The sequence below is a fragment of the Salvia hispanica genome, chromosome 3 (genome assembly GCF_029641045.1).
Source record: "Salvia hispanica isolate PSC_SH4W2 chromosome 3, Shi_PSC_v1, whole genome shotgun sequence".
Classification (NCBI taxonomy): domain Eukaryota; kingdom Viridiplantae; phylum Streptophyta; class Magnoliopsida; order Lamiales; family Lamiaceae; genus Salvia; species Salvia hispanica.
In genome coordinates this window covers 12,468,033-12,492,504 of record NC_142694.1, presented here as the reverse complement: position 1 = coordinate 12,492,504, position 24,472 = coordinate 12,468,033, and the positions used below count along the sequence as shown (strand labels likewise).

The following is a 24,472-nucleotide window of genomic DNA, read 5'->3' as shown; positions in this document are numbered from 1 at the left end:
TTTTGCTACGCGCAGCAAATTTTGTGACATTCTTATGTTATCTACAAAAATCATGTCACTTCTATTCATTTTGTTCCCCCCTACTGATTTAAAATTGAAGAAACGATAAAAAAAAAAACAAGTGCAGTCCATATCCCCTCCATTTTCTCTTGTACTAGTACTACTACTTATCTCCTATATGCATCCTGCATGTGTTTTTTTGTCGCCTAAATTTTAATTGTCACAAATCACCACAAAACCAACATTTTATAGTACTACTACCATACTCCTACCAATTATTTAATGATTTAATAATATACTCTTCAAATTTCATCAAGCTCTGCCATATTTTTGTGTTCGAAAATTTATAATTTTTTTTATAGAATTCAGTGATGGAGGCATGTGAATTATAGGTGTACAGGCATGGGAAGCCAAACCTTTTCGACAATTATTCTCCAAATTGTTGTACCTCAGACTGATCACCCAGTTTTTTTTCCCTTTTAAAAACTGCTAATTTTCAGTCCAAAAATCATATTCTCACATTTTGCAATTACAAAAAAAAAAAAAAAAAAAAAAAAAAAAAAAAATCTTGCAAGTTGCTTCAAGTTGAGGAATTCCTCCTTTAAGGTAATGCTTTGTTAATTTTATACTACTACTAGTTCGTATTCATGTATATGTATCTTTCTGTTTCGTGTACATTTGTGCATGGATTCACATGTTTGATCTTCTTGAAATTGTGGGTACGTAATTAGTGTAGTGTTATAATCAATAATCAACTACTATATGGATTCCTGTGAGTACAGTTTATGTATAGTCATTTTCATTCACACCACACTACTTTCTTTAACATCATCACCTCACCTACCTACAATTTCGATTTTTATTCAATGCCTCTCTTCTCATAAACTCCTGACTTTGCTTCTTTTGATCTACCATTCAAGTATTGATTCAATAATATTCATGAAATTGGATATGAAATATTCTGACCATTCTGCCCTCCTAAATTGTGAGGTTCTCATAGCTCCGTGCAGTGCGGGTTCGAAAACGACACACACATTTTTTATTTGTCTGCCCGAAAAGGCGAAATTCCACTTATACCCCTGTCATCGGACTTATTGACTCCCGGTATCATATAAATAAATCCCAAAATAAATAAAACATTCTTCCTCCCAAAATAAGTGTCTCATTTCTACCCATACATTCAACTAGCTGATTAATTAATTAGTTAATAGGATGAAAGCAGTATATAGTGAAGCGGTCACATGGGAAGCATTAGTGACAAAACATCAATCTCTACTCTCTCAAGTCTTGCCATTTTCATGACAAGAAAATATCACACAGAATCTAACAAAACAAACATGCATGAAATTCAACTCTGATCAATCACAAATCCCCAATCCCTCAGTAGCAAGTAATTAATCCGATGTTGATTATCTGAATCTTGCAGAGCTATAATGGAAGGCAACAAGCCCCTAATCCCGCCGCTCCCTAGAGACCCCCGCGGCTCCCTCGAAGTCTTCAATCCCTCCTCCTCCGCCGCCACCTCCGCGCCGCCGCCTCCGTCAAATCCCGTTTTCCGGCAGGCCCCGTCGTGGAAGAGCTGGTCCAGCAACCCGGAGCCGGAGCCGGAGAAGCCAGGCTTCGCGTCGAAATCGGGAAGAGCAGGCGCGTCGAATCCCGACGGCATCACCTCATGGATGGCGCTCAAGGACACGGCCGCGCCGCCGCCGAAGGCGCTGGGCGAGATATTGAACGAGCATGCGGCGAAGGGGGCCACCGTGGGCGCGGCAGCGCAGAGGGCGGCGGAGTGGGGATTGGTGCTGAAGACGGATGAGGAGACCGGGAAGCCGCAGGGAGTGAAGGTGAGAAACTCCGGCGACGAGAAGGGGAACACGCGGAGGGATTCGAATAACTCTATCCGAAGCTCCGGGGATCAGTCCGATGATGGGGGAGGGAAAGAGAGGGGCTTTCCCAGAGTCTCTGAAGATCTCAAGGATGCATTGTCGACGTTTCAGCAGACGTTTGTGGTGTCGGATGCAACCAAACCCGACGCCCCCATCATGTATGCGAGCGCCGGGTTTTTCAAGATGACCGGCTACACTTCTAAGGAAGTTGTAGGCCGGAATTGGTAATTAATTATTTTATTTTATTTTATTTACAATTTAGTAGATAACGTCCTTCGTTATCTGTTCTTATCATGTTTTGACTTATCTCGTCTTCACATTAAATAATAGCCTCTTAATATTTGGGTGCGATGCAGTCGGTTTTTGCAGGGGAAGGAGACGGACCCGGAGGATGTGGCGAAGATTCGGGAGGCCTTAGAGACGGGGACGAGCTACTGCGGGAGGTTGCTCAACTACAAGAAGGATGGCACTCCCTTTTGGAATCTTCTCACTATCACACCAATCAAAGATGAAACCGGAAAAGTCCTTAAATATATCGGGTAATATTAATGTTTCAACATAAATTGTACTTACTCTAGTAGATAAAAGGTAGTAACAAATAATTTGAGTTGAAAATTACCCTTGATTTTTCACTATGTATAAGTATAATGATAAAATCTAGTAGTACTATATGTCTTTATTTGGCCTTCAAATTAATAAACGGAACATGGAGGTTTAATAGTGATGGACGTCCCAACTCAATTAAACATATTCTACCTTTTTCTGGGCCCAATTTTGCATGTCTTCTTCCTTTGCCAGTTGTGAGATTTTAATACCATTAATACAAGATTACCAGGGTGGCAATTTGCAATACGTGAATATGTTATTATTTTATTTTATTGTAATATCTATATAAAATTTAACTATTATTGAATTTTTGATTTTTTTGTACTATGTTTATGTTATATATAAATGTATTATTATCGTAAGTATGAGATGCTATATTTTTGTTTGTTATTTTGTTGAATTAATTACTAGATCATAGCGTGGTCCAGCAAAAAATGTCACAATAATTAGGGTATAAAATTGCGGACCACTTAGTAGCCTGTATGCGAATATATACGTCTCTGATCTATATAAGAATTACGAGTCATGTATCAACATTTATGGGCAAAAGTTATTAAGATGTGGGATTTGATTGAGACGATTTTGTGGATCAGATTGCTATTATTAAGATGTAGCCTAGTATCCCAATGTGCAGTGGCGGATCCAGGTGGGGGCAGGTGGGGACGGTCGCCCCCACCATGCGACTAATTTTCCCTTATCCCGGATGTATATTTTCCATATCCGCCCCCTCCGTTGCCTCCGATGTCGCCCCGTTGATCGATAAAAATAACCATTATCGCCCCAAGCTCAATTGAAATAACATCCACAGACTTGCTAAGTTGTATAGCATGCCTCGATCCAAAAAATATTTCGCTGCTTGTTCATCTTGCTACTCTTTACCCATAGGACTTCATATCAACTCAACATACTGAATTGTTTAAACAACTTGAAACTTTTGTTGATGTTGTGAGAAGAGATGCACGATTGAATGCTATTGAAGATTTGGCTAGCCTATCTCAGAAGATTATTGAAACTAAGAATGATAAAGTTTTTTCGTTGGTTTATCGTCTGATTGAGTTGGTATTAATCTTACCCGTAGCGACTGCATCTGTTGAAAGAGTATTTTCAGCAATGAAATTTGTCAAGACTGACGTGCGGAATAGGATGGGAGATGAGTGGTTGAATGACAGTTTGGTAGTATACAATGAAAGATTCATCTTTGCTAGTGTTTCAAATGAAAGAATCTTGAAACGTTTTCAAGATATGGATACTCGTAGAAATCAGTTGTCTCGGTTAACAGATGCTAGAGCTACTTGAATTATAATAGACTTTCATTTTGCTAAAAAAACATATTAAAGTATTATATTTAATATTTTATTATTATATTTAATATTTTATTATTTTATTCCGCCCCCTCCATTTTTTAATTCGGGAGCCGCCACTGCCAATGTGTACGTCTTTTATCATGTGATAATCACAATTGCTATTTGATTCAGACGATTTTCTGTAATTTATATGTTAGTACAATACTATGGCAGTTGTTAAGATGGATATTGAATTTGAAAAGTGGATTGATTAAGATGTGAAATTTTGGTTTATTGGTGCAGAATGCAAGTGGAAGTGAGCAAGCACACCGAAGGAATCAGGGAGAAAACCACCCGGCCCAATGGGCTTCCCGAATCATTGATCCGTTACGATGGTAATCCACCTTTTTTTAATTATTCTTTTATATATATCAATAGTGATCATTTATTTATTAGTAGTAATTTACTTGGTGATCACGATAACTTAAATCTCCGACCTTTAATTAGAGGAGAAACTTTTTATTAATTAATGTTACTTTAATACTACCTCATAAATTTTTATTAATATGAGTATTAATTTACATATAGTACATAAAAATTAAAATTTTATTTATTTATATTCCTCTATAATTACAAATTACAAATTACAAATAAAGTAGTAGTACTCCCTCCCTCCTAAAGAAGTAGACAAACTTGTAAATATGTAATTGGTATAAAATAAAATAGTGACGTGTAAAAAAAGTAGAAATAGTGCGAAGTCCACATTATTAGTATCGTGTAATTGATAAAATATTTTTGGCAAGATAAATAATCAAAACATCATAACTCAAATTTTACTACTCCCAAAAGTTGTTGGATCACACCCCCAAAAAATGAAATAAATGTACATATAATTAGAATAGTATTCATCTATATTGGAGTTGTACAACGTAAAACTATATGAAATGTGTGTTGTTATCATGACTAGAGTAAGGTGTTTTGACTCTTTTACTACTTTGGATTGAATAGCTCGACAGAAAGAGATGGCGACGAGTTCAGTAACAGAGCTAGTCGAAGCAGTGAAGAGGCCTCGACCAAGAGCTCTCAGCGAGTCCACCAACCGCCCCTTCATCCGCAAATCCGGCGACCACGAAATCTTCGACGCCCCAACTCGCCGGAGCTCCGACGACAAGCCGCCGCCTGTCCGCCGCCACTCGCATGCTGGCACTCGAACCTCCATGCAGAAGATCAACGAGCTTCCCGAAAAGCCTCAGAAGAAAACCTCCCGCCGATCTTTCATGGGGTACGTAAACTTTTCCTGTCCCCACAAAAATTTTGTCACATTTTGACCTGGCACGTTGAATAATTTGCTGGAAAATTAGTTTTTACTGTAATAGAATGTGAGTGAGAATGAGTTAATGCAAAAAATGGTAAAAAAGTGAAATGTGGGACAAACGAAAATGAAAATATGTGCCAAAGACAATGATGCGAACACTCATTCTTTCATGCAGGATTTTGAAGAAGGGGCGGCGCTCGAGCACTGAAGATCTCGAGCCGGTGTTCAATGACGACGAGGAGAAAGAGAACGGTTACTCCTCGGAGAGCGAGGACGAGGGGAGGCCGGACAGCGTGGATGATAAAGTGAGGAAGAAGGAGATGAGAAAGGGTATCGATTTGGCCACCACTCTTGAACGTATAGAGAAAAACTTCGTCATCACTGATCCAAGGCTTCCTGATAATCCTATTGTAAGTTAATTAATTACCCTTTTTGTTGGACTGATTTTTATTTTTGAATCTAATAGTAACAGTTATTGTATTTGTGTTTTGTGTAGATTTTTGCTTCTGATAGTTTCTTGGAGTTGACAGAGTATAGCAGAGAAGAAATCTTGGGTAGAAACTGCAGGTAACTTAACTTTACTATTGAACCTTCCAAAATGTATCTCAAGGCCAAAAACATAAACTGAAACTTGTTCTTTTGTAGATTCCTTCAAGGGCCCGAAACTGACCCGTCAACGGTTAGGAAGATAAGAGACGCCATCGATAACCAGAGGGAGGTCACGGTCCAGCTCATCAACTACACTAAAAGTGGTATGTATGCAATGAGATTAGGTCTTACTGCAAAGGGAGTAGTATTATGTCTGCTTTTCTAATGAATTCAATCACAGGCAAAAAGTTCTGGAACTTGTTTCATCTGCAGCCTATGCGTGATCAAAAGGTAGGCACGTTGATCGTTGTGCAATATTAGTAGTATTTGCTCGTGTGTTTGGTGTAGAAGGCGTCCGTTTTTAAACATGTACTTGTTCTTGAATAGGGAGAGGTGCAATATTTCATAGGAGTGCAGCTAGACGGAAGTCAACATGTCGAGCCGCTTCACAATTGTATCCCTGAGGCCACAGCAAAAGAAAGTGCAGTACTGGTGATTAACTTTCCTATTTCTCTGTATATTTGAGATGACATTTGATGGTTGAAGTGAATTTTTTTCATATAATTTGAGTTCGGATGAAAGATCTGATTTTCGTTTGCTCAGGTGAAAGAAACTGCTGCAAATGTTGATGATGCAGTCAGAGAGCTTCCAGATGCCAATACGGTCAGTTAGTATTGAATTTTTTCTTATGTTCCTCCTTTTTGAGGTGTTTGTCTTATCTAACTCAACCAACAGAAACCCGAGGACTTGTGGAAGAATCATTCGAAGGTTGTTCATCCAAAGCCTCATAGGAAGGACAGCCCTTCCTGGCAAGCTATTCAGAAGGTGCTGTGTCATGTTTAACTGAGAATCTTCTATTTTCTGAATATTCGAAGATTATATGATCATATATGCATATCTGCTACCTTCTTGAACATACGAATCTGATATACGCATGTCTACAGATTCTAGACAGCGGGGAAGAGATAGGATTGAAACATTTTAAGCCCGTGAAACCATTAGGAGCCGGTGATACTGGAAGGTATGTGTGTTTTCCATGATATTATGTTGTGAACAAAATTGATATCAGTTGATGCGGCTAATGAATTATGTCCTTGCAGTGTGCATCTCGTAGAGCTATGTGGAACAGGGCAATACTTTGCAATGAAAGCAATGGACAAGGGCATGATGCTCAATAGAAACAAGGCACGGAGCTGAACTCTGTCATTTGTTTGCATGTTGTGCGTCTGAGTCCTCGCTTATGTAACGGTGCATCTCTGAATCTGCAGGTGCACAGAGCTTGTGCGGAAAGAGAAATCCTAGACATGTTAGATCACCCGTTTCTTCCGGCTCTGTATGCTTCATTTCAGGTTATACAATTGGCATTTGAATGTATGCAATTAGATTATATAAGTGATATAGACGATGTTCGAACTAATTTTTCCGTTAAACTTGTTTGCAGACTAAAACTCATATCTGTTTGATTACTGATTACTGCCCCGGTGGAGAGCTCTTTCTTGTACTCGACAGGCAGCCTACAAAAGTGCTGAAAGAAGATGCTGCAAGGTAAACACAACCTTGGTTATTACACGTGACAAAATTCGCTTGCAGTCGTAGAAAAGGATTCTAATGCACCCCTATGATTGTTATTTCTTTCAGATTCTATGCTGCTGAAGTTGTAGTGGCACTGGAGTATCTTCACTGTCAAGGTATATATAACCGCGATTTATATATCAACTAAAAAAAAGATTAAGCAGAAAAAAAAAACACTGAATTTCCTTCATATCACCGTCTTACTTTCTTGCTGCAGGCATAATCTACAGGGACTTAAAGCCGGAGAATGTCTTACTTCAAGATAACGGGCATGTTGCTCTCACGGACTTTGATTTGTCGTGCTTGACATCTTGCAAGCCACAGGTGTGTTTTCATCTCTTCTAAAATCTACTACCATTTTAGTGATGATAGCTTTAACTGATAGAGTTAATGTACAATGCAGCTTCTGGTCCCAGAGATAAATGAAAAGAAAAGGAGTCAGAAAGGTCAGCAGCCTCCCATCTTCATGGCTGAGCCAATGAGAGCATCGAATTCTTTTGTTGGTACTGAAGAATACATAGCTCCGGTTAGTATCATCTCTACTTTTGTTTTTGTCCTCGGTTTAGAATCTTCGCCTACTTACTCGTTTGATCGTTCTTCCCAACAGGAAATCATCACCGGTGCTGGCCATACCAGTGCAGTAGACTGGTGGGCACTTGGTAATGATACTACTTTCTTCTTTCTCTGAGATCAGACATATTTGTTTTTTTACATAGTGACTGATTTCTTCTTGTTGCTTCGTAGGGATTCTTTTATACGAGATGCTGTATGGATACACCCCATTTAGGGGAAAGACGAGGCAGAAGACATTTGCCAACATTCTTCACAAGGACTTAAAGTTTCCAAGAAGCAAAGAGGTTGTCGTTTTTGTAGCAATTTCAGATTCTTTCATTTGCATAGAGTCCTAAAACTAAAAATAATGCAAACTCAGCTCTCACATATTGTAGTAGTATAGCTCTTATGAGTATAATGCAATGAACAAGAATTTGGGCTTGCTGCAGGTGAGTCTTCAAGGAAAGCAGCTGATGTATCGACTGCTACACAGAGATCCGAAAAACAGACTAGGATCACGCGAAGGAGCTAATGAAGTTAAGCAGCATCCATTTTTCCGCGGGATAAATTGGGCTCTAGTACGTTGCATGGTAATTGCAGAAAATCTCCCTTTCTAGTATCTGTCTCGACACGATTCATTTTATGTAAAGCTACGTTTCTTTCTTGCATACGTGCTTTGGAAATCAGACTTGTATCCGTGCTTCAAACATTATATAAATGGACTAAAATGATTTTTTGAAACCTTCAGAGTCCTCCTACACTTGAAGCCCCACTGTTTGAGGAGAAAGAAACGGTTGATCCCGGGCTCGATGATCTGCAGAAGAATGTGTTCTAAAAGGTAGTTATGCACTCCTTGTCAAGGTTTATGCAATTGTGGTGGCTGAATCTGATGATCCTGATAATTTTGAGCTCACCACTCAATTCCTTTTTTCTTCGGCATGTTGTTGTAGACTGGAATTCTATAATCTTTTTATCCTTTTTTCTTTCGATCTTTGCAAGTTGTGAAATAGTTTGTTTATTGTATCTCAATTCTTTGTCACATGTTGTAGCGTGAGCTTGTCTTGTTTTGTACATTGTTTAAGTTGTGCAACAATAAGGTTGTTTTATATGATTCCTATTCCCAATTTAAGAATTCATGATTCATGGTAATAATGAAACATCAATTAGTCAACATTATCAGTAAAACTTGAAGAAACTTTCGATAACAGATTCTAAACAGAAAGCATATCGATCATCAAATCAAGTTGTGAGCATGTTCATTTCGAAAATGAGAATGCATATCTGATAAGGTATACACATGAAAGGCATTCATCAATCAGACTATTTTTTCACAATGAAAATCGAAAGATTCAACGACGTATAGATGAAGAGTTGAATGCAGAGGATGAATGCTGGGGCTGATCATATAAACATGCAAGCTTTTCTATCCAAATCTTGAAGCTCTAGAAGTTCTCCTTGTGGAAATTGAACCGAGTAGATGAATTCATGGTGAATTCTTGGCAGAGCCCCTTGAGTGTCTTTGTTAGCATTGGACTTCCACAGTAGAACACTCCTGAAACACATGCATGATTTCGATTTAAAGCTTTGAAGATGCTTGTGTTTTGCAGGAAAATTAAAATGTTAGAATTCATGGCTTTACCTATCCTACTAGAAGGATGTACAGTGGATAAATTAGTGAAGACTTTTCTCCAGTTGGGACGTGCAAAATGAGTCCGTATCTGTTCCAACAGCAACCTCAGAATCAGCAGACTAGTTCAAGAAAACATGCATATCCTCCTGTTGAGAGTTGTTATAGCTGTGAATGTGCTTACCCTGCTATCTGAGACGACGTCTTTTCCATTCTTGGCATGTTGCAGCGACTGCACCATCGCTATCAGCGCTGATCGAGCATCACCTTCCTCATACATGCTTGTCAGGTAGTTGTGCATTTCTACGATATGCTGCAAGTAGCAGCAACTTTGGTTACATAGAAAAAGATAAGTTTCTTAGCTTGGTGAGTTTGATGTAGTATTAGGCTTACATTATGGTCATATTCTGCAATGTCATCCATGACGCCTTTGAACCAGTCAAACGACCCTTGCTCCCTCGTCACCCAATAAAAGTATGCCCTCTCTGGACCACGCTTGTCTGTAGGCACTTCATCTAGTAGTGCCTGATTCAGGAAGTTATGAAATCTGTTTAGTAACATTGTCACTTGATTTTGTGTACAAATTGGTGGATTTCTTTGCATTTACCGAGCGTGATTCATTGTTCACTATGTCCTTGATAATGCTGATGAATGGAGTAGCTCCTATACCTAAACCAACAAGTAGAAGAATGTCGAATTTCCTGTAATCCTGCGCAGGTGCACCATAAGGACCTCTAACGACGATTCTTGGGAATCTGTGGAAAAAGATGAGTGAGATATGTGCTATGTTGAGCTATTGAAAATATTAATTGAATTTCTCACTCTAGTGGACTTTCTGTGTATGCCTTAGTTTCCATTCTCACCAGATCTCCCCTGCTTTGTTTCTGGGATTGAGGCTCACACGCCTGTGTAGAATGAATAATTACAGTCAAAAGAAACCTCACAGTCGTATGTGCAGTATAAGCTACCTTTTCAAAGCGATTCTTGATCTCCGTTGTCCAGTCTCCCAATGTCCGTACATGGACGCTCAGATAGTCGTCGTCTGGTGCAGAAGTGATGGAGAATGGATGCCTGTGAAGAAAGGTTTATAGAGTGAAATATAGACAACAAGTAGCAACAAAAATACTACTCCACTGTTGTAGGATTTGATTATATTTTACCATTCAAAGGTAGATATATCAGGACATTTGACAAATAGGTACATCCCACTCTTGTATCTGAATCCAGGGGGCTTGCTCATGTATAGGGCCAACACATTTCCTGTATATATGACAGCCTGCGCTTCGAAAACAAGAAAAAACGAGGTGGGCTTGCTGCTGCACGCGTGTAACAAAAACACATGTGTTACCTTATTGATGTCAACTTTGTAGTTTCTGTCATGGAGTGTGAGGATTCTCTCAGTGGTGTAGACGAGCATTGGTACTGACACATACATCCATGTCTGTAAAACCAATCCACATTTCAATGGAGATTCTAGAGTAGCAAGAAAAAAAGAAACATGTATCCGAACATGACATACCGTCTTCTTATACCATTCTGGGGTGAGGAAAAGGAACCAGCCATGGACAAGCAAGAGGATATAAACCACAGCTAGCAGATGGTGAGCATACCAGAAGGCATTGAACCCTGCCAAACCATGGAATGGCCCCGGAAACTTAACCACATTCCGCCTAAACGAGTGAGTTGCCAATATGAAGGCATAAAGCATCAAAAGTATCATTATAATGCCGGTAATCCCTTCAATACTTAACAACAAATCCATATAAGTCGGCTGCTTGTAATTGAAGAGTGGTCCAAGGATAGTATCAAACTGATCTTTAGGGCAGCTGGATATCCTGACAAAATTGCAGCTCATGTGCATTATTATATGAACCATGGTGCCCAACATAACCTCCACCGAGACCAGCTTGTGGAAGTTGATGTTTTCATCGAAGGGGATTACGTGGCCTAGGAATGTCTCTCGTAGCCTTGTGAGAGTTCTTCTGCACACGGGCACGAGGATGAGGGCCATGTTGAACTTGACTGTCTCAGCTGCAGCCTTGGCGAAGCAGAGGCAGAATCCAAGCACTTGGAAAGCAGGTACCCGCTGATACGCATTCAGCTTCCAAGTGAAGAGGGAGATATTTGTGCCCTGCCATAGCATGATGATCCATATTTTTTTCCAGTTGTCGAAGAATCTCTCCTTGGTCTTGGACAGGAACCGGCTGACTGGAGTACTGTATTCTTTGGGGATCATGGTTTTTGCCAGTGTGTCTGCTTTCTTGTCTGATCTTTGGGTTTCTTCTGATCCAACCATCCCTCTAAGAAGTGCTTCGAGTTGCCACATCTGTTTGAATTAGTACAAGAAGCATAAGAGATAGGGTGCTAGTTTAATTTTCAAGAAAATGATGAGATAAAAAAATGGTAATACCTCTACATATCCATGATTATCAGGATCTAGCTCCTCCATGATCAATGCAGCATATGTTCCGGCTTCTTGCTTGAATTTTGACAGTTTGTTCGCGGATGCACTCATAACTAGAACCTTAACTTGACAGAAAATGAGTATATACATGAAAATAGAAAATTTGATGTAATGAACTTGATGCTCACCTCTCTGACCTCATCCTCTGATAGCTTCCCATCTCCGTTCTTGTCACACCTGTGAAGTTAAAAAAAATACTCGTATCATAAGCTGAAATAAATAGTCGAGCATCCTATTTCAAAACTACAAATGCTCTTACATGTCAAAGAATATATGAAGCCTTGCATCCAAGTCTTGATTTGTCATGTCTTCCCAAAATTTCCTTAGTTGTAGCAAGTCTATCCCATTCTCAGTGGCAATGTTTCGACGCCTTGCCAGCGCCTCGAACAGCTCCCCTGCAAATTCCTTGCTGTCTCCCATCCCTTCCACAAGAAATAAGGTCAAATCCAAAGCCAAAAACTCACCCCCAAAACAGGTCTATCTTCAAGGATTTAAGGAAGATACCAATGCAGGCCCCAAACTTGTCCTTAAACAGCCTGTCATCAACGGAATTCACGCAAAAACGCTTTTCAATGGCCCTCCACCCGTCCTCCTCCTTCCCCGTCTTGGCCCTGTCAAGAAACCGGAGGCTCATCAGGCCCCTCTTTGCACCCGATTCTGTCCTTCCCATCTTAGGGCCGGAGCTCGTAACCACATTCCTCTTCCTCAAACTGCTGGATCTCTCATTGAAAGACGTAGACGAAGAAGTTGTTTTTTTGCCATCTTCCATGGCAACATCATCCATGCCATCAATGTGTATATTTTCAAGAATCCATTTTTCAGAATCATCTTCCCGCCCTCCTGACTTTTCAGATGTCATGTTGTTCAGTGAGATCAATAATTCTGGGATGCAATATGATGAATGTGAGTATGAAATGTTTCAAAATTTTGGTTGGATTCTGGGAGAGAGGGAGAATAAAAAGGAAGAATAGATATTTGAGGAATAGACACAGATAAAATGAAAAGTTAGTTATATTAGTTATTATACATAGTCTTTAAAGTCAATATCATGATTTCAGCCTAAAAGTTGACTTTGTTTTTGTACATATAATGAAGTGTTACAATAAGGGCTACAGAGTCATTTTTTAATAAAAATAATTAAATTTTTTGGGACACTCTTACTAACTTTTCTTTTAGTAGGATGCACGTAGTTACTGAGAATTACGCATCACTGGGGAACGTGCATAAGACATTAAATAAAAAAAATTAGCAATGATTTCACACGTAAAAGAATGGGTTAGTACTAGATCTTGATTCTTGACTAGTATTTCATAATTAGGATGTAATATAAAATAAAATAAATTGAAGAATAATTAAATGAGAATAGAAGTTGAGTCTACAAAAATGAAGGGAGAAAGTAAGAGTAGGCAAGCCATTCAAATATGATACAAACCTCAAGATAAAACGAGTATCATCATTATAAACTGATTTCATAGGGCAATTTTACAAAAAGAATTTATATATACACACTCATATATGTATATATAGTAGAATTATACTATATGTGTAGTTCATGAAGAGGTTGAACATATATTTGGGGCCTCATGGATAAGCCACCGGGCCTTGACTATATATGCATATACTTTTCAAGCAGCAATCAACTCCCTTAATTGAGGGCAGTGAGGGGAAGTCGGGAGTCTCTCATGGCTACGGCAGCTTCTAAAATATGCTTCGCATCACCATTTGCTAGCTTTGATGATTTTGCATCCCAAAACACACTTAGCAGTTCCTCGAACGATGGAGTTCTCAGTTCCTCGATGGAGGCGACGCTTGACGGGTTGATTGGTCTTTTCTTTGGTGTCGAACATGATGGTTGATCAACCTGAGCATAAATGAACCCAAATTGGTGAACTTAAGAACATTGGAGTATGATATATCTCATAGATAGGCCTACGGGTCTTACCGTGTACTCTTCTAGGAGGCATTTCCCAGCAGTTTCTGTAATTTCGACAATCTTGTGATAATGTCCACTGTTCAAATCCCTCAAGTCTCCACAACAAGGAACAATCATGGAATCAAGATTGCCACATGCCTCGTGGTCAAGTTGTAACGAACCTGCAATTGGTTTTCACTTCATTAAACATGTTTCAACAATATAAATTTCCTGTTACTCAGACCAGTTACAAAAAACAGGAAAGCTTACGGTCAATGGAGGAGAGAAGATTCTTGCTTCCAGTATCTGTGTCTTCCAATGCAGAACTCACAGCAGAAGAGAAACGTCCCCTTAAGATGTCAATAGTATCCATCCCTCCTCTACAGAGAACAGATATTCATGTAAGATCGCAATATGGAAGAACAGAAGAAGAAGACTTGAAGTGGAACCCTGGATTTGTTACTAACCTAACTATTTCATCTACTGAAGCAACATTGGTCTTCTCAAGATGAAGCAGGGACTCTTGAGCACTTTTCCATTGTTGTGCACCCAATTTGGCTTGTTCCATGCTGCATTTTATGTACGTTTAACAAGTTTAGCATCGGCCAAGTCCAGCAGTTCAGAAAAAAAGTGTATAAAGCACGCTAACCATTTATGAAGGACCTCTTCCATATCTCCTTTCCCGATTTGGACTGAAGCAGTATCCTCAAGATAATGAGATTCTGCACTTTGTGTGTAACTTGTCCATTCAGCTTTGATAGAGCTGGTAGTTTCTTGCATAGTTGACATCTCTTGCTGTAATTTACTGGTTCTGCTGGCAGCGCTCTCTCGAAGTTCAACAATCGCACATTTGACCTAATGCAATAAAAATTTAGTCAAGAAAAATTGCTAAAGGTTGACTTATACGAGAGTATATATGTGTTTAATGAATATAAAGGATGATTCTATATGAAGAGGTTAGGTTATCTTGATTATTCTAGATGACTATCAAAATATATAATCTTAGATGTGACAATTTAGTGGCCGTTCGGTTGGTGCAACTGAAGCATGTGTACTATTTAGTTCTATGTTCGGTTAATAAAATTGGAGGACTAATTAATCCATGATACTATATTATATGGATAATCTCCCTGTTGTCAGTCGGAGCCGTACCCCTGCGACAAAAACAATATGGGGCATGATTATCCCAGACTCAATCTCATTATTATTTTGTAATATAAACCGAACGTGGCCTTAATGTTTCAGTGCAAGCAAAGATAGGAAAAACCATTTTTTTCTTCTGCTTACTCTACAAAACTATCACACAATTTCAATCAAAATAATTATTAAGGAAGGAGGGGAAGATTAATTTTGGAGGTGCAAACCAGTTTCTTTTTCCGAGCATTTGAACCAGCAAGCAGCTCAGCCACTTTTGCTAGTAGTTGTTTTTCTTCATGGGCAGCACACTCCTACAGTGAAATCAGTCATCTGGTCAGAAAAAGCTTATCTAAGTGTGTTTTGTGAAGAGCTTTGATACCTCAAACTTCTTTTCAAGTTCAGATAATTTCTGGTCATTATTTGTCTGTGCCTCTTTGAATATTTGTCCCAGCATTGAAGCATGCCCGTCTAATGTCCTAAAGAAGTTTACAGTAATCTGAGAAATTGATCTTGTAGTTTCGACAGCTCTGCTATGAGCCTGTATATCATGTCAAACACAGCCAGTTATTATTCTGGTGAAAATAAACAAGAGATAATAAGTTAATTGGAACAATAACCATTATTAGTTACTAAAAATCAACCTCTCGCTGTTGTTCAGCATAAGCAGTTAGCTTTTTCTCCTGACTCTGCAGACTATCTTGAAGATCATGAAGTAAAGCGTCAGCCTCGGAAGTTATTCCCTTGAAAAGCTGCATCACATGACATTAGAATCAGAAAATGCTAAAGAAAAAATCCCTAGTAATTCAAAATGCAACACGAACCTCTTCAAAGGCCGAGGAGTGTTTAGAGACTTCAGAGTTCAGTTGCCCAAAAGTTGATTCGGAGTTAGAATTAAGTTCTCCAGCTAAATCATCTAAAGCCTTGATCCCAGATCCATACATGGTTTTAAGTTTCTCTAGATGACCTCGAAGCTCTTCAGTAGCCTGCAAAGTGCACAACGAAGTTTACTAAAAGGCACTTAGAAGTGACAGGTACCACATGAATTTGGTAGGGGTGATAACTCATCCAGGGATGGAATTTTATGAACAAAAATGTCCCTACCAAACATGCCATAAATATATTAATATAGATAAAATATACCTCAGTTTTTGTAGATACAAATGAATGCATGTCTTCTTCCATCTCTTTTAGCTGTTGTTCTTGCTGTGTGGTCGATGATGCCACAGCTTTGTGCAAGACACCTAGCTCCTCAGTCAATTGGGACTGGAACCTCTGTATAAGAGTTCTGTTGTCATCTTCAATTTTGTCCTTGCGTTCTGAAATATTAGTATGTTGAGATTAGGATAGTATCTTTATATAATAAAATATAATACCATTATCAAAGTAAGGACGGACCAATCTTGGTGAACAGATTAGTGATATCTGATGCAGCATCCTCCAGTTCTGACCGAAGCTCTAGTGCCCGCTCTATGAGTGCTTTCTCTGGTGGAAAACATTCAGATTACAATGTGTCAATCGGTTAGAGGCAATGTGACGAAAAGGTAGTGGCTGGGTAGTAACATAATTGGAGTTTTGACAATGGAATATCTAAGACAGTCCGGAAGAGGAAATTTAAATTTCATTTATAAGGACAAAAAATACAGAAACAAAAGTAAGTAAAGAAGATGATGCCACGGCACCTACCAGATTTCAGAAGATTGGAAATCAAAAACTCCTTTTCTTTTATTGTTGCATTTGCCTGCATATGCCTTTCTTCAAGATCAAGCAACACATGCTCAGTTTCCTTAAGCCTTTTCTGTATCATGACCCAAAAGCCTAGTTATTGCATGACAGTAATATGAGTAGAAAATGTTTTAAGTTTGAATGGGCACTAATTGAATATTACCTCAGTCTTTTCAAGCTTATCACTCAGTTCAGCAGTCGACTGCTGCTGAGAGTTGTACAAATCCTGGAGTTCTGCTAGTTGCTGCTCATAAATTTCATGTCAATAATAAATCATATTTCATCATGGGAACAACCAACAATCCAGTGAGATTTTATTGTTAAATATACCTTGTCCCTGGAATCTAGATCAAGTTCCATACGCTCTATCCTTTCTGACATGGCCTAAAAATTAGAAGAATGCGATATATATGAATCAGTTGGAAAATTCTTCACTTCTTCTACCTTAGTAAATACACTTATTACATCAAAAGCACTTGATAGAGAAAAAAAGGAACCTTTTTCTCTGCCTCCTCTTGGAGATAACGATCTCTTGGTATGTATATTCCATTCTTCTCTCTTGCAGCATACACCTCTGAGAAACATATGGTTTTCATGAAAAATAGTAAGATAAAGAGTATACGCAAAAGACTAAGAACCCAAATTTGACATTTTATAACTCGATGTACTAAAGGAATTTCACTGAGGGAGAGGAAGGGAAAAAGAGTCAGTTGAGGAGGGTGTGGATAAAAGACCTTGCTTGAGTCGATCAATTTCAAAATATAAATCCTTGATCACAGCAGATTTCATCATCTTCTGGTTGATCTGTAAGTATATTAACCAATAAATAAGTCATATTAAGTTGGCATTAAGAGTAGCAAAGCTGCCAAAAAAAGTAACTATTCCAGGAGTACTAACCTCAGGTTTGTTCTTTATGTTTTTGGCTCGGTGTGCATAGTCTAGTGTGCTGAGTGTCTCTTCCAAACAAAGTATGGAAGGGGATACCGTGGCAATTATACATGTTTTCGTTTTTCCTCCCAGAGAATCTCTCAGCAACCTTGTTAACTTGCTATCCCTGAGATTTAAGGTAACATTATGCAATATTTCTGAAACACGCCTAACCAATTCACAGACCAGCACTGGTGAGATCTATATACCTGTATGGCACATGACCAGAATGCTCAACCAAAGCATTTATAACTCGACCAAGTGTCAACAAGCTCTTGTTAATCTCACCAGCTTCCCTTGCTCTGCCCTATAAAAGTAAATAAAGCTTTTCAAAAATCATAGAGGATCTATCAGACTATGATTGCAGCAGAATGCGTTTCAAGAGCAACTATTCTATTAGCTATATGGTATCCACAAGTTCAACTATAAATATTCTGTTGTTTCTTTCGTTGTGCATTACATATATGGAAGAGGTGGCTAGTCTTCGGATAATGAATCATTCCTCACCTCTCTAGCGCCAGAGCGTGAAATATTCTCTGAACCAGCAAGGTCAACGAGATTCAGCTTCCCACATTTGATCATTTCCTCTCCTTCTGGGGTACACTCCTTGATGTGAATAGTGATAGAAAAGATAGAGTGAGAGCGACTGCTCTGTTTGTTAAGAAGAGTCTCCGCTGTCTTCCTTTTAGCAGAACCTTTCTCTAAGATCTTATAAATCTCATTCGCAGTAGTCACAATCTCTTCTTCCAGTCCCCGAACAAAAACTCCACCTTTTCCATCCTCCATAAGCGCAATAGGTTTCTTTGATTTGTCCTCGGGAAATTTTGAAGTTTCTTCTGGTGCTAAAAGATCTGATATTTCCTCGTTATATAGTTCTAAGAATGTGACTTTCATGCTATACTCAGCATGCTGAGCCTCTAAAATGTCAAAAATTTGCCGAACAGCTCTTGGAATAACTCCTGCGTCACTTGGATATTCACCATTCTAAACAGAAAGAAGAGTTAAAGTTACAAGAATGAATATGACAAACAACATTGTCCATTAATAGCACCAGAGAAATACCTTTTTCCTTGATCCACCCTCCATCGTATACGTCTTCCCAGTTCCCGTTTGCCCATAGGCAAAGATGGTGCAGTTATACCCCTCTAGCACCTCAAACACAATAGGGCAGACTGCTTGTTCAAATAAATCCTTTTGCTGGGATGATGGCCCAAAGACCTAAACACAAGCACATAAATCCAATTTTTACAATGCCACCTAAAGCGAGACAACGCAAAAGCAGAACTTGGATGGAATTTAAAGAGTAAGATTGGATAATGAATCAAAGTAGCATTCTGAAGAAACACACCTTGTCAAAAAGGAAAGTCCTATCTATCTGCTTATTAGCAATAGTCTGAACAGCACAGACTTCTCTTTTGTTATCATTGCAAGAAATCACCACAGGCGTATGTATTCTCGCCTCATCCTCGCTCAACGGCCTATACAACACAAATAATGCATTTATTGGAAGAAAAGATGAAAATGCTAAGAAAATCAAAAGGTGAAAAAAATCCACCAACCTGCATCGAACAATGACCTGCACATTGACACCTTTCTCCTTGTCTTGCTTCCCATTGAAGCTCCCCTCCCCGGATCGCAGATCTCTCCCCGCCTTATCACTCGAGCGCGGCGTCTGCGATGGGGAAATCGGCACCATTCCTCCTCCTCCGCCACCGCCTCCTCTTCTCTGTGTAGCTTCCATCGCAATTCAACGCTCCAAATCTCACCGCTTCCACTAATTAACGGATCAATCCTCCTGCACTGAACTGCAAGTGAGGCGATCTCAACTCAGTCAACTGAAGCCCACATTTTTTCAAATCTCAAAATTAAAACAATAAATCGCAAAATCCGCGGAAAATCTTCGACTTTTGATTGAGCAAAACAGTATAGAAATAGAAAAGGGGAAACAACGTAGAGCAAATGAAGGAATCTAGTAAAACGACAGAGCACCTTGAAGATCGGAATTAATTTAAAAAAAAAAAAAAACAAGTGTACAAGAGATGAGGGGAGTATAATACCTAGAGATGAGGTAAGAAGAGGGCGGCAATCTGGGAATGCAGAAGGAGAATGTGAGTAGTACAAATGGCAAGGCTATAGAGACAAGAGGTGAACAGGGGCCGTCTCGATTATCTTAAAATTAAAGCAGAGGGAGTTGAGTTTAGAGAGTAGAAAGAGAATCTAGTGAGAGAAAGAGTAGAAGCATGGCCGTTATGAGTCACGACATATTTGAAATTGAACCAATACCAAATCAAGTTCATCTAAAAATATAATTTCACTTTTTCCTGCTGCTCAGTAAAATATTCCAAATTCAAATATTCGATTATATTCAAATCGATATTTATTTTCAAATTTTTGGTTTGGATTAGTTTTTAAATAATTTTAACATGGTCGGCTCAAATATTTAAAAATCTCAAATCATCCAAAATATATTTATACATATAAAACCTTTGTGTTGAACAACTCTAGTGGGGTTTTAATTAAATTTGGTTTTGATTTTCAATTTTTTTTATATATTTTTATGTAATTGAATTTTTCGGATAGGATTAGGTTCATTGTTTTATGAATATTTGAATTATTAAATTGGATTGGATAAAAATTCGAATGCTTAATTTTTATTTTTATTTTCAAATCAAATTCAATGCATAGTGAATTGATCGTTACATGTTGTAATTTTCGATATGTTTAAAATGAAAAACAAATTGTTGAAGAAAAGCACGCACAAACCATGCTTCCAATGAATATAGTGTGTGTGTGACAAGCAACTACACACTGTTTTAGCTTTTTTAAAATATATTTTATATAATTGGTTAAAATCCATTTTTTTATTTAAAAATAATAATTTGCACGCCACGACTATAGCTCGAATTTTCAATCATATAATTGTATATATGTTTTTTAAGAGAGTAGTATTTTTTTTTTCTTCTAAACCTAATAACACTTTCACATATTACTGTCTCCAAAGGCACACCTTGAGGGTTTCACTAAAGAAAATTGGATTTCAAGCCAACATAAATTAGTCAAAGTATCAAAATTATTAAGTTGTTTTGTCTAAATTATTTTCCGTGTTAGTACCATTTCTATACTTTTTAGGCATTGAATGCTTACTCCAACAAGTATCTATTTTCTTTAAGTGAGATTTTGGTGCTAAAAGTTTTGTACTTAGATCAATTAAAGTACATTTATTATGTTTTTTAAAACTTAACAAGTGTTATAATTGATAATTAATTTAGATAGATAATAAATTATTAAAATATTATTGACTGTTTCATCATGAGCATTGAGCTCTCCCTTATTTTAGGAGAATGAGAATTTATTACTCCATGTTTAATTTAGAATTAATTGAACTCTAATAAATTAATTGGATAATACTTAAAATAACTTAGTTAATTGAAATCAGAATTGGCCTCACTATGCACGATTCTTTTATTGCTTATTAAAATGGATCAAAGCTTTGGATTATTCACCATAGATGAGTTCTGCAATTGAATCTAATTTACTTGACATATCTGTTCAAAAGAATATAATCATAGAAAGTAGAAACAGTACTAATGATATTATTATATGTATACAAATATTCAATTAGGATTGAAATTTTTTTTAAAAAAATGCCTATTGCTTTACCTAGTCTTTACGATTTGTTTATCAGACTGACGAAATTCCCCCAGTATATGGGGACAAAATAATGAGTGTTCAGATAGTCCAAGTCCAACAATGTCACATTTTTTTGGAAAATTTTGTCTTTTCACTTAAAATTTAGTGCACGAACATCATCTTAATTAGACAGGGTAGTATTATTTTCTCTAGGGTCTCGTTTCCTCTATAAAAAAATAAAAAAGAAATAAATTCCATTAGTCATCCCCAAAACATTGCTCACTATTATCCATCTCTGTCAAGTATGACATACTATATCCACATAATAAAGCATTGTACTAGGAGTAATAATTAGTAACTGAATTTTAATTTGGTATGAAACCGAAAAATTGAAGCATGATAGTGGAGTCCTTGGTTTGGTGTGAACAGTGTGGTGAAATTGCACCAAATATTAGTAATATAGTAGAACCTAACAAGACATTGTGGCAAAGAAATTGAGATGTAAGGTAAAACATCACAAGGAAATGAGATAGAGATAGGTTGTATATGTGGTGAGGAATGTGCCCCCATGTGATATGACCCCTCACATCATCATATTGCCTCCTAATAAGTACTCCTATATTTTATTTAATTTGAACTTCCAATTACCATGTTAAGATTTATTCATACTTTTAATTATATGAGGGGGAGTTTTCTTAATTCTTAAACAGGAAATGTTTTGTCAAGCAGTTTAGATGCAAAACTTAAAAGTTGTAGGGAGGGAGGTTGCTGTCCTCCAACCCATATATATTCATCTAATAATTTATTTTATTTAACTGTCAACCTTGCACTAATATTAATATTATAATATATTTATAACATATTTACTTGAATATTGACATGCTTCCAATTGTACATGTATTTAGTGTGACTGTGAATTCATGTGGAAGTGTTGCTTGGAAACTAGTCTATGTATATATGCCCTGACAGCTTTAGTTGTGCAGTTGCAACTCATACATATGTAATATGTTTATAACATTCTCTGCAACATTACATATGCTCTCTATCCATTCTGCTCATTTTTTCATAACGCCAACTAAAAAGTAAAAAAGTTAAAGTAGAGTTTATCTCTAAATACTGATATACTTATTCTGACCTAAGCATATCACAAGCACGTGCCGTCTGTAATGTCTGCACGTGCCCCAAGATCCTTGACATATCCTCTATATTTATCTACTCCATATTTTATAGAACTACTAGTATAATCTATTTATATTCTCCTCTAATATATGTGAAATTTAAAAGATGTAAACAAAATAAATGTCAAATGTTTTTTTTTTTTCTTTCTTGCAACATCAATTCCGGCTAGCAAGCCCAATATTTTTAAACAATACTACCTGAAGAAGAACACTGAATACACTACTCCATATTAAAGGAGGTATTTCAATAAATACAAAAGCGGCAAAGAAAATGATGCCATAAAAAATAAACTAATGTATGACTATGAACTCAACTGCCCGTGACACAAAAAGGGGGTAAGGGGTCCAATGAATAACATGGCGTAAAGTGTAGCAAATCATAGTATATATACATGTGTGTGTGTGTGTGTGTGTGTGAGAGAGAGAGAGAGAGAGAGGTATATATATACGTATTTGGGAATGGTTGAAAGGGGGAAATACGGTGGAGATGGTCCCAGAAATCAGGTGTGATCTTTGAATAAAGAGTATTCATTTCTGAACACTGCACGTTTAATGTCTCATTTCTTCTAATAAATATATGTTTCAATTGGATAATAATATGATACTAGTACATTTTTTTTTCTTTTTTTTTTCTTTTGCGATTTGAGATTTTACGAATAATTTTGACTTTCGTGATTGGGTGGTCCAAAACTAAATTAGTAACCCATATATACCAAATACACTTTGATTCAACCTAGCTATATTAATTAACACATTAAAGTACTAAACCATTGATACGGTAGTTTTAAATTGATCTTTCTTTTTGCCAGGCAAATTTAGTTACGGAGGTCGCAGTTTTTACGAAGTTCAACCAAAATTGCAATTGCAATTTTTTGTATAATACTCTAGCTAGTGGTGTTTCTTTTTTATCTTTTGATTTAAAAAATGTTTTGCATCCACTCACAATATTTTTCAATTATCGATGAGGGTTGATTATCTAAATAGATTCTTTAAACATAAACTGTTTTATCGGTAAGATACAATATATATACTACTATAACAACATTTAAATTCATTTAAAAATGATGTTTATATCTTGGACTCCACAAATATTTATCACATTAAGACAATTTTGATGTCGAGGCGTTAAACTCTTGCTAATTACCTGCTACAACTATGAACTATGTACTGTCGAGACGACCTAGTGATAAAATGAGTAAGTATTTTTTTAGGCTATAGGTCTCTGAGTCTCTAATCCATCACTCACGATTTTTCAAGTGTAATCCGCCATCACATGTGGGGTGCATGCTATTGTACTAACTGCTATATGTGGAATAAGTGATTGATTTGTCGATGGTCGAACAAGGTTAAGTTCGCTATCATATAATGAATGATGCACAATTTTGCATCAGTACGAAGATGACCTTCATTTATTGCCAATCCCTTTTCCTTTCAGTTGGGCTCAACGGCCCAGTATTTTACTATAACGGAACTTGGGCCTTTTCCAAGATAAAGCCCATAGTTGGTATGCGTGGAGTATTGGGCTCAGCTTCAATCTGGGCCGACTTACAAAAACAATTTAGGATGAAGCCCTAATATTAGACTAAAGAGAATGATATAGTGTTAAACTCTCCTGCATGATCATGTGTTTGGAGTAAATAATTAGTTACAAAATTTTTCAAAATGAAAGAGATAGTAGTAGCTGTCTATTATAGTTTCTAACTTGCAAGAATGAACATAATAATAATCAGGAACCTAACCAACTACAAGTGTTGACTTAATTAGCACCATATTTTTTGATAGATTGAGATTGTTGCTGTCTTTTAACCAAAAAGCCTATTCCTTATAGCTGCACCTTTTTCTCCTATTTTTCCTCTTTAGGCATTAAAATGTAGATGCGAAAGCGACTATAGTGCTGTTTTAGCCTTATCTTGGACTTGGACTAATTGGATTCATCATTCATGCATATCACTTCTTTCTTCCTCCTTCTATTTCAACTCCAAACACACACACCCCTCTCACCTGATGTAGAAATCTCCACTCCTGCAGTCAATGCTTCACATTGTGTGTTGTGTGTCAAAACAAACTAATACTATC

General features: G+C 37.5%; 3 protein-coding genes across 3 annotated transcripts; 1 reads left to right on the top strand and 2 right to left on the bottom strand.

The window, feature by feature from the left end:
* Nucleotides 1–1,183: 1,183 nt before the first annotated feature.
* Nucleotides 1,184–8,910, top strand: PHOT1 (phototropin 1). The gene is made up of 22 exons (XM_048113654.2): nt 1,184–2,107; nt 2,240–2,422; nt 4,076–4,167; nt 4,781–5,054; nt 5,263–5,497; nt 5,584–5,654; nt 5,733–5,839; nt 5,917–5,966; nt 6,063–6,167; nt 6,279–6,338; nt 6,411–6,500; nt 6,620–6,696; nt 6,776–6,860; nt 6,944–7,024; nt 7,117–7,220; nt 7,314–7,363; nt 7,465–7,571; nt 7,651–7,773; nt 7,855–7,906; nt 7,992–8,104; nt 8,249–8,389; nt 8,548–8,910. Exons 1-22 carry the CDS (start codon nt 1,434–1,436, stop codon nt 8,632–8,634), a joined length of 2,961 nt encoding a protein of 986 aa, XP_047969611.1. The 5' UTR covers nt 1,184–1,433; the 3' UTR covers nt 8,635–8,910.
* A 52-nt stretch (nt 8,911–8,962) lies between these two features.
* LOC125213232 (putative respiratory burst oxidase homolog protein H) lies at nt 8,963–13,042 on the bottom strand. Its single transcript, XM_048113657.2, has 14 exons — nt 12,395–13,042; nt 12,150–12,312; nt 12,019–12,067; nt 11,837–11,950; nt 10,946–11,752; nt 10,775–10,867; nt 10,587–10,702; nt 10,395–10,497; nt 10,249–10,331; nt 10,034–10,181; nt 9,820–9,951; nt 9,611–9,739; nt 9,439–9,517; nt 8,963–9,351 (listed from the first exon to the last, which is right to left on the bottom strand). Exons 1-14 carry the CDS (start codon nt 12,747–12,749, stop codon nt 9,242–9,244), a joined length of 2,481 nt encoding a protein of 826 aa, XP_047969614.1. The 5' UTR covers nt 12,750–13,042; the 3' UTR covers nt 8,963–9,241.
* Nucleotides 13,043–13,326: 284 nt separating this feature from the next.
* Nucleotides 13,327–19,847, bottom strand: LOC125213230 (kinesin-like protein KIN-5D). Its single transcript, XM_048113653.2, has 23 exons — nt 19,646–19,847; nt 19,148–19,393; nt 18,937–19,066; nt 18,651–18,806; nt 18,096–18,572; nt 17,798–17,895; nt 17,559–17,715; nt 17,396–17,465; nt 17,159–17,235; nt 16,992–17,045; nt 16,825–16,905; nt 16,623–16,734; nt 16,335–16,421; nt 16,080–16,255; nt 15,761–15,922; nt 15,581–15,688; nt 15,319–15,477; nt 15,167–15,250; nt 14,452–14,657; nt 14,270–14,371; nt 14,073–14,182; nt 13,833–13,984; nt 13,327–13,751 (listed from the first exon to the last, which is right to left on the bottom strand). The coding sequence occupies exons 2-23, from the start codon at nt 19,327–19,329 to the stop codon at nt 13,536–13,538; spliced, it is 3,156 nt and encodes a 1,051-aa protein (XP_047969610.1). The 5' UTR covers nt 19,330–19,393; nt 19,646–19,847; the 3' UTR covers nt 13,327–13,535.
* Nucleotides 19,848–24,472: the final 4,625 nt, after the last annotated feature.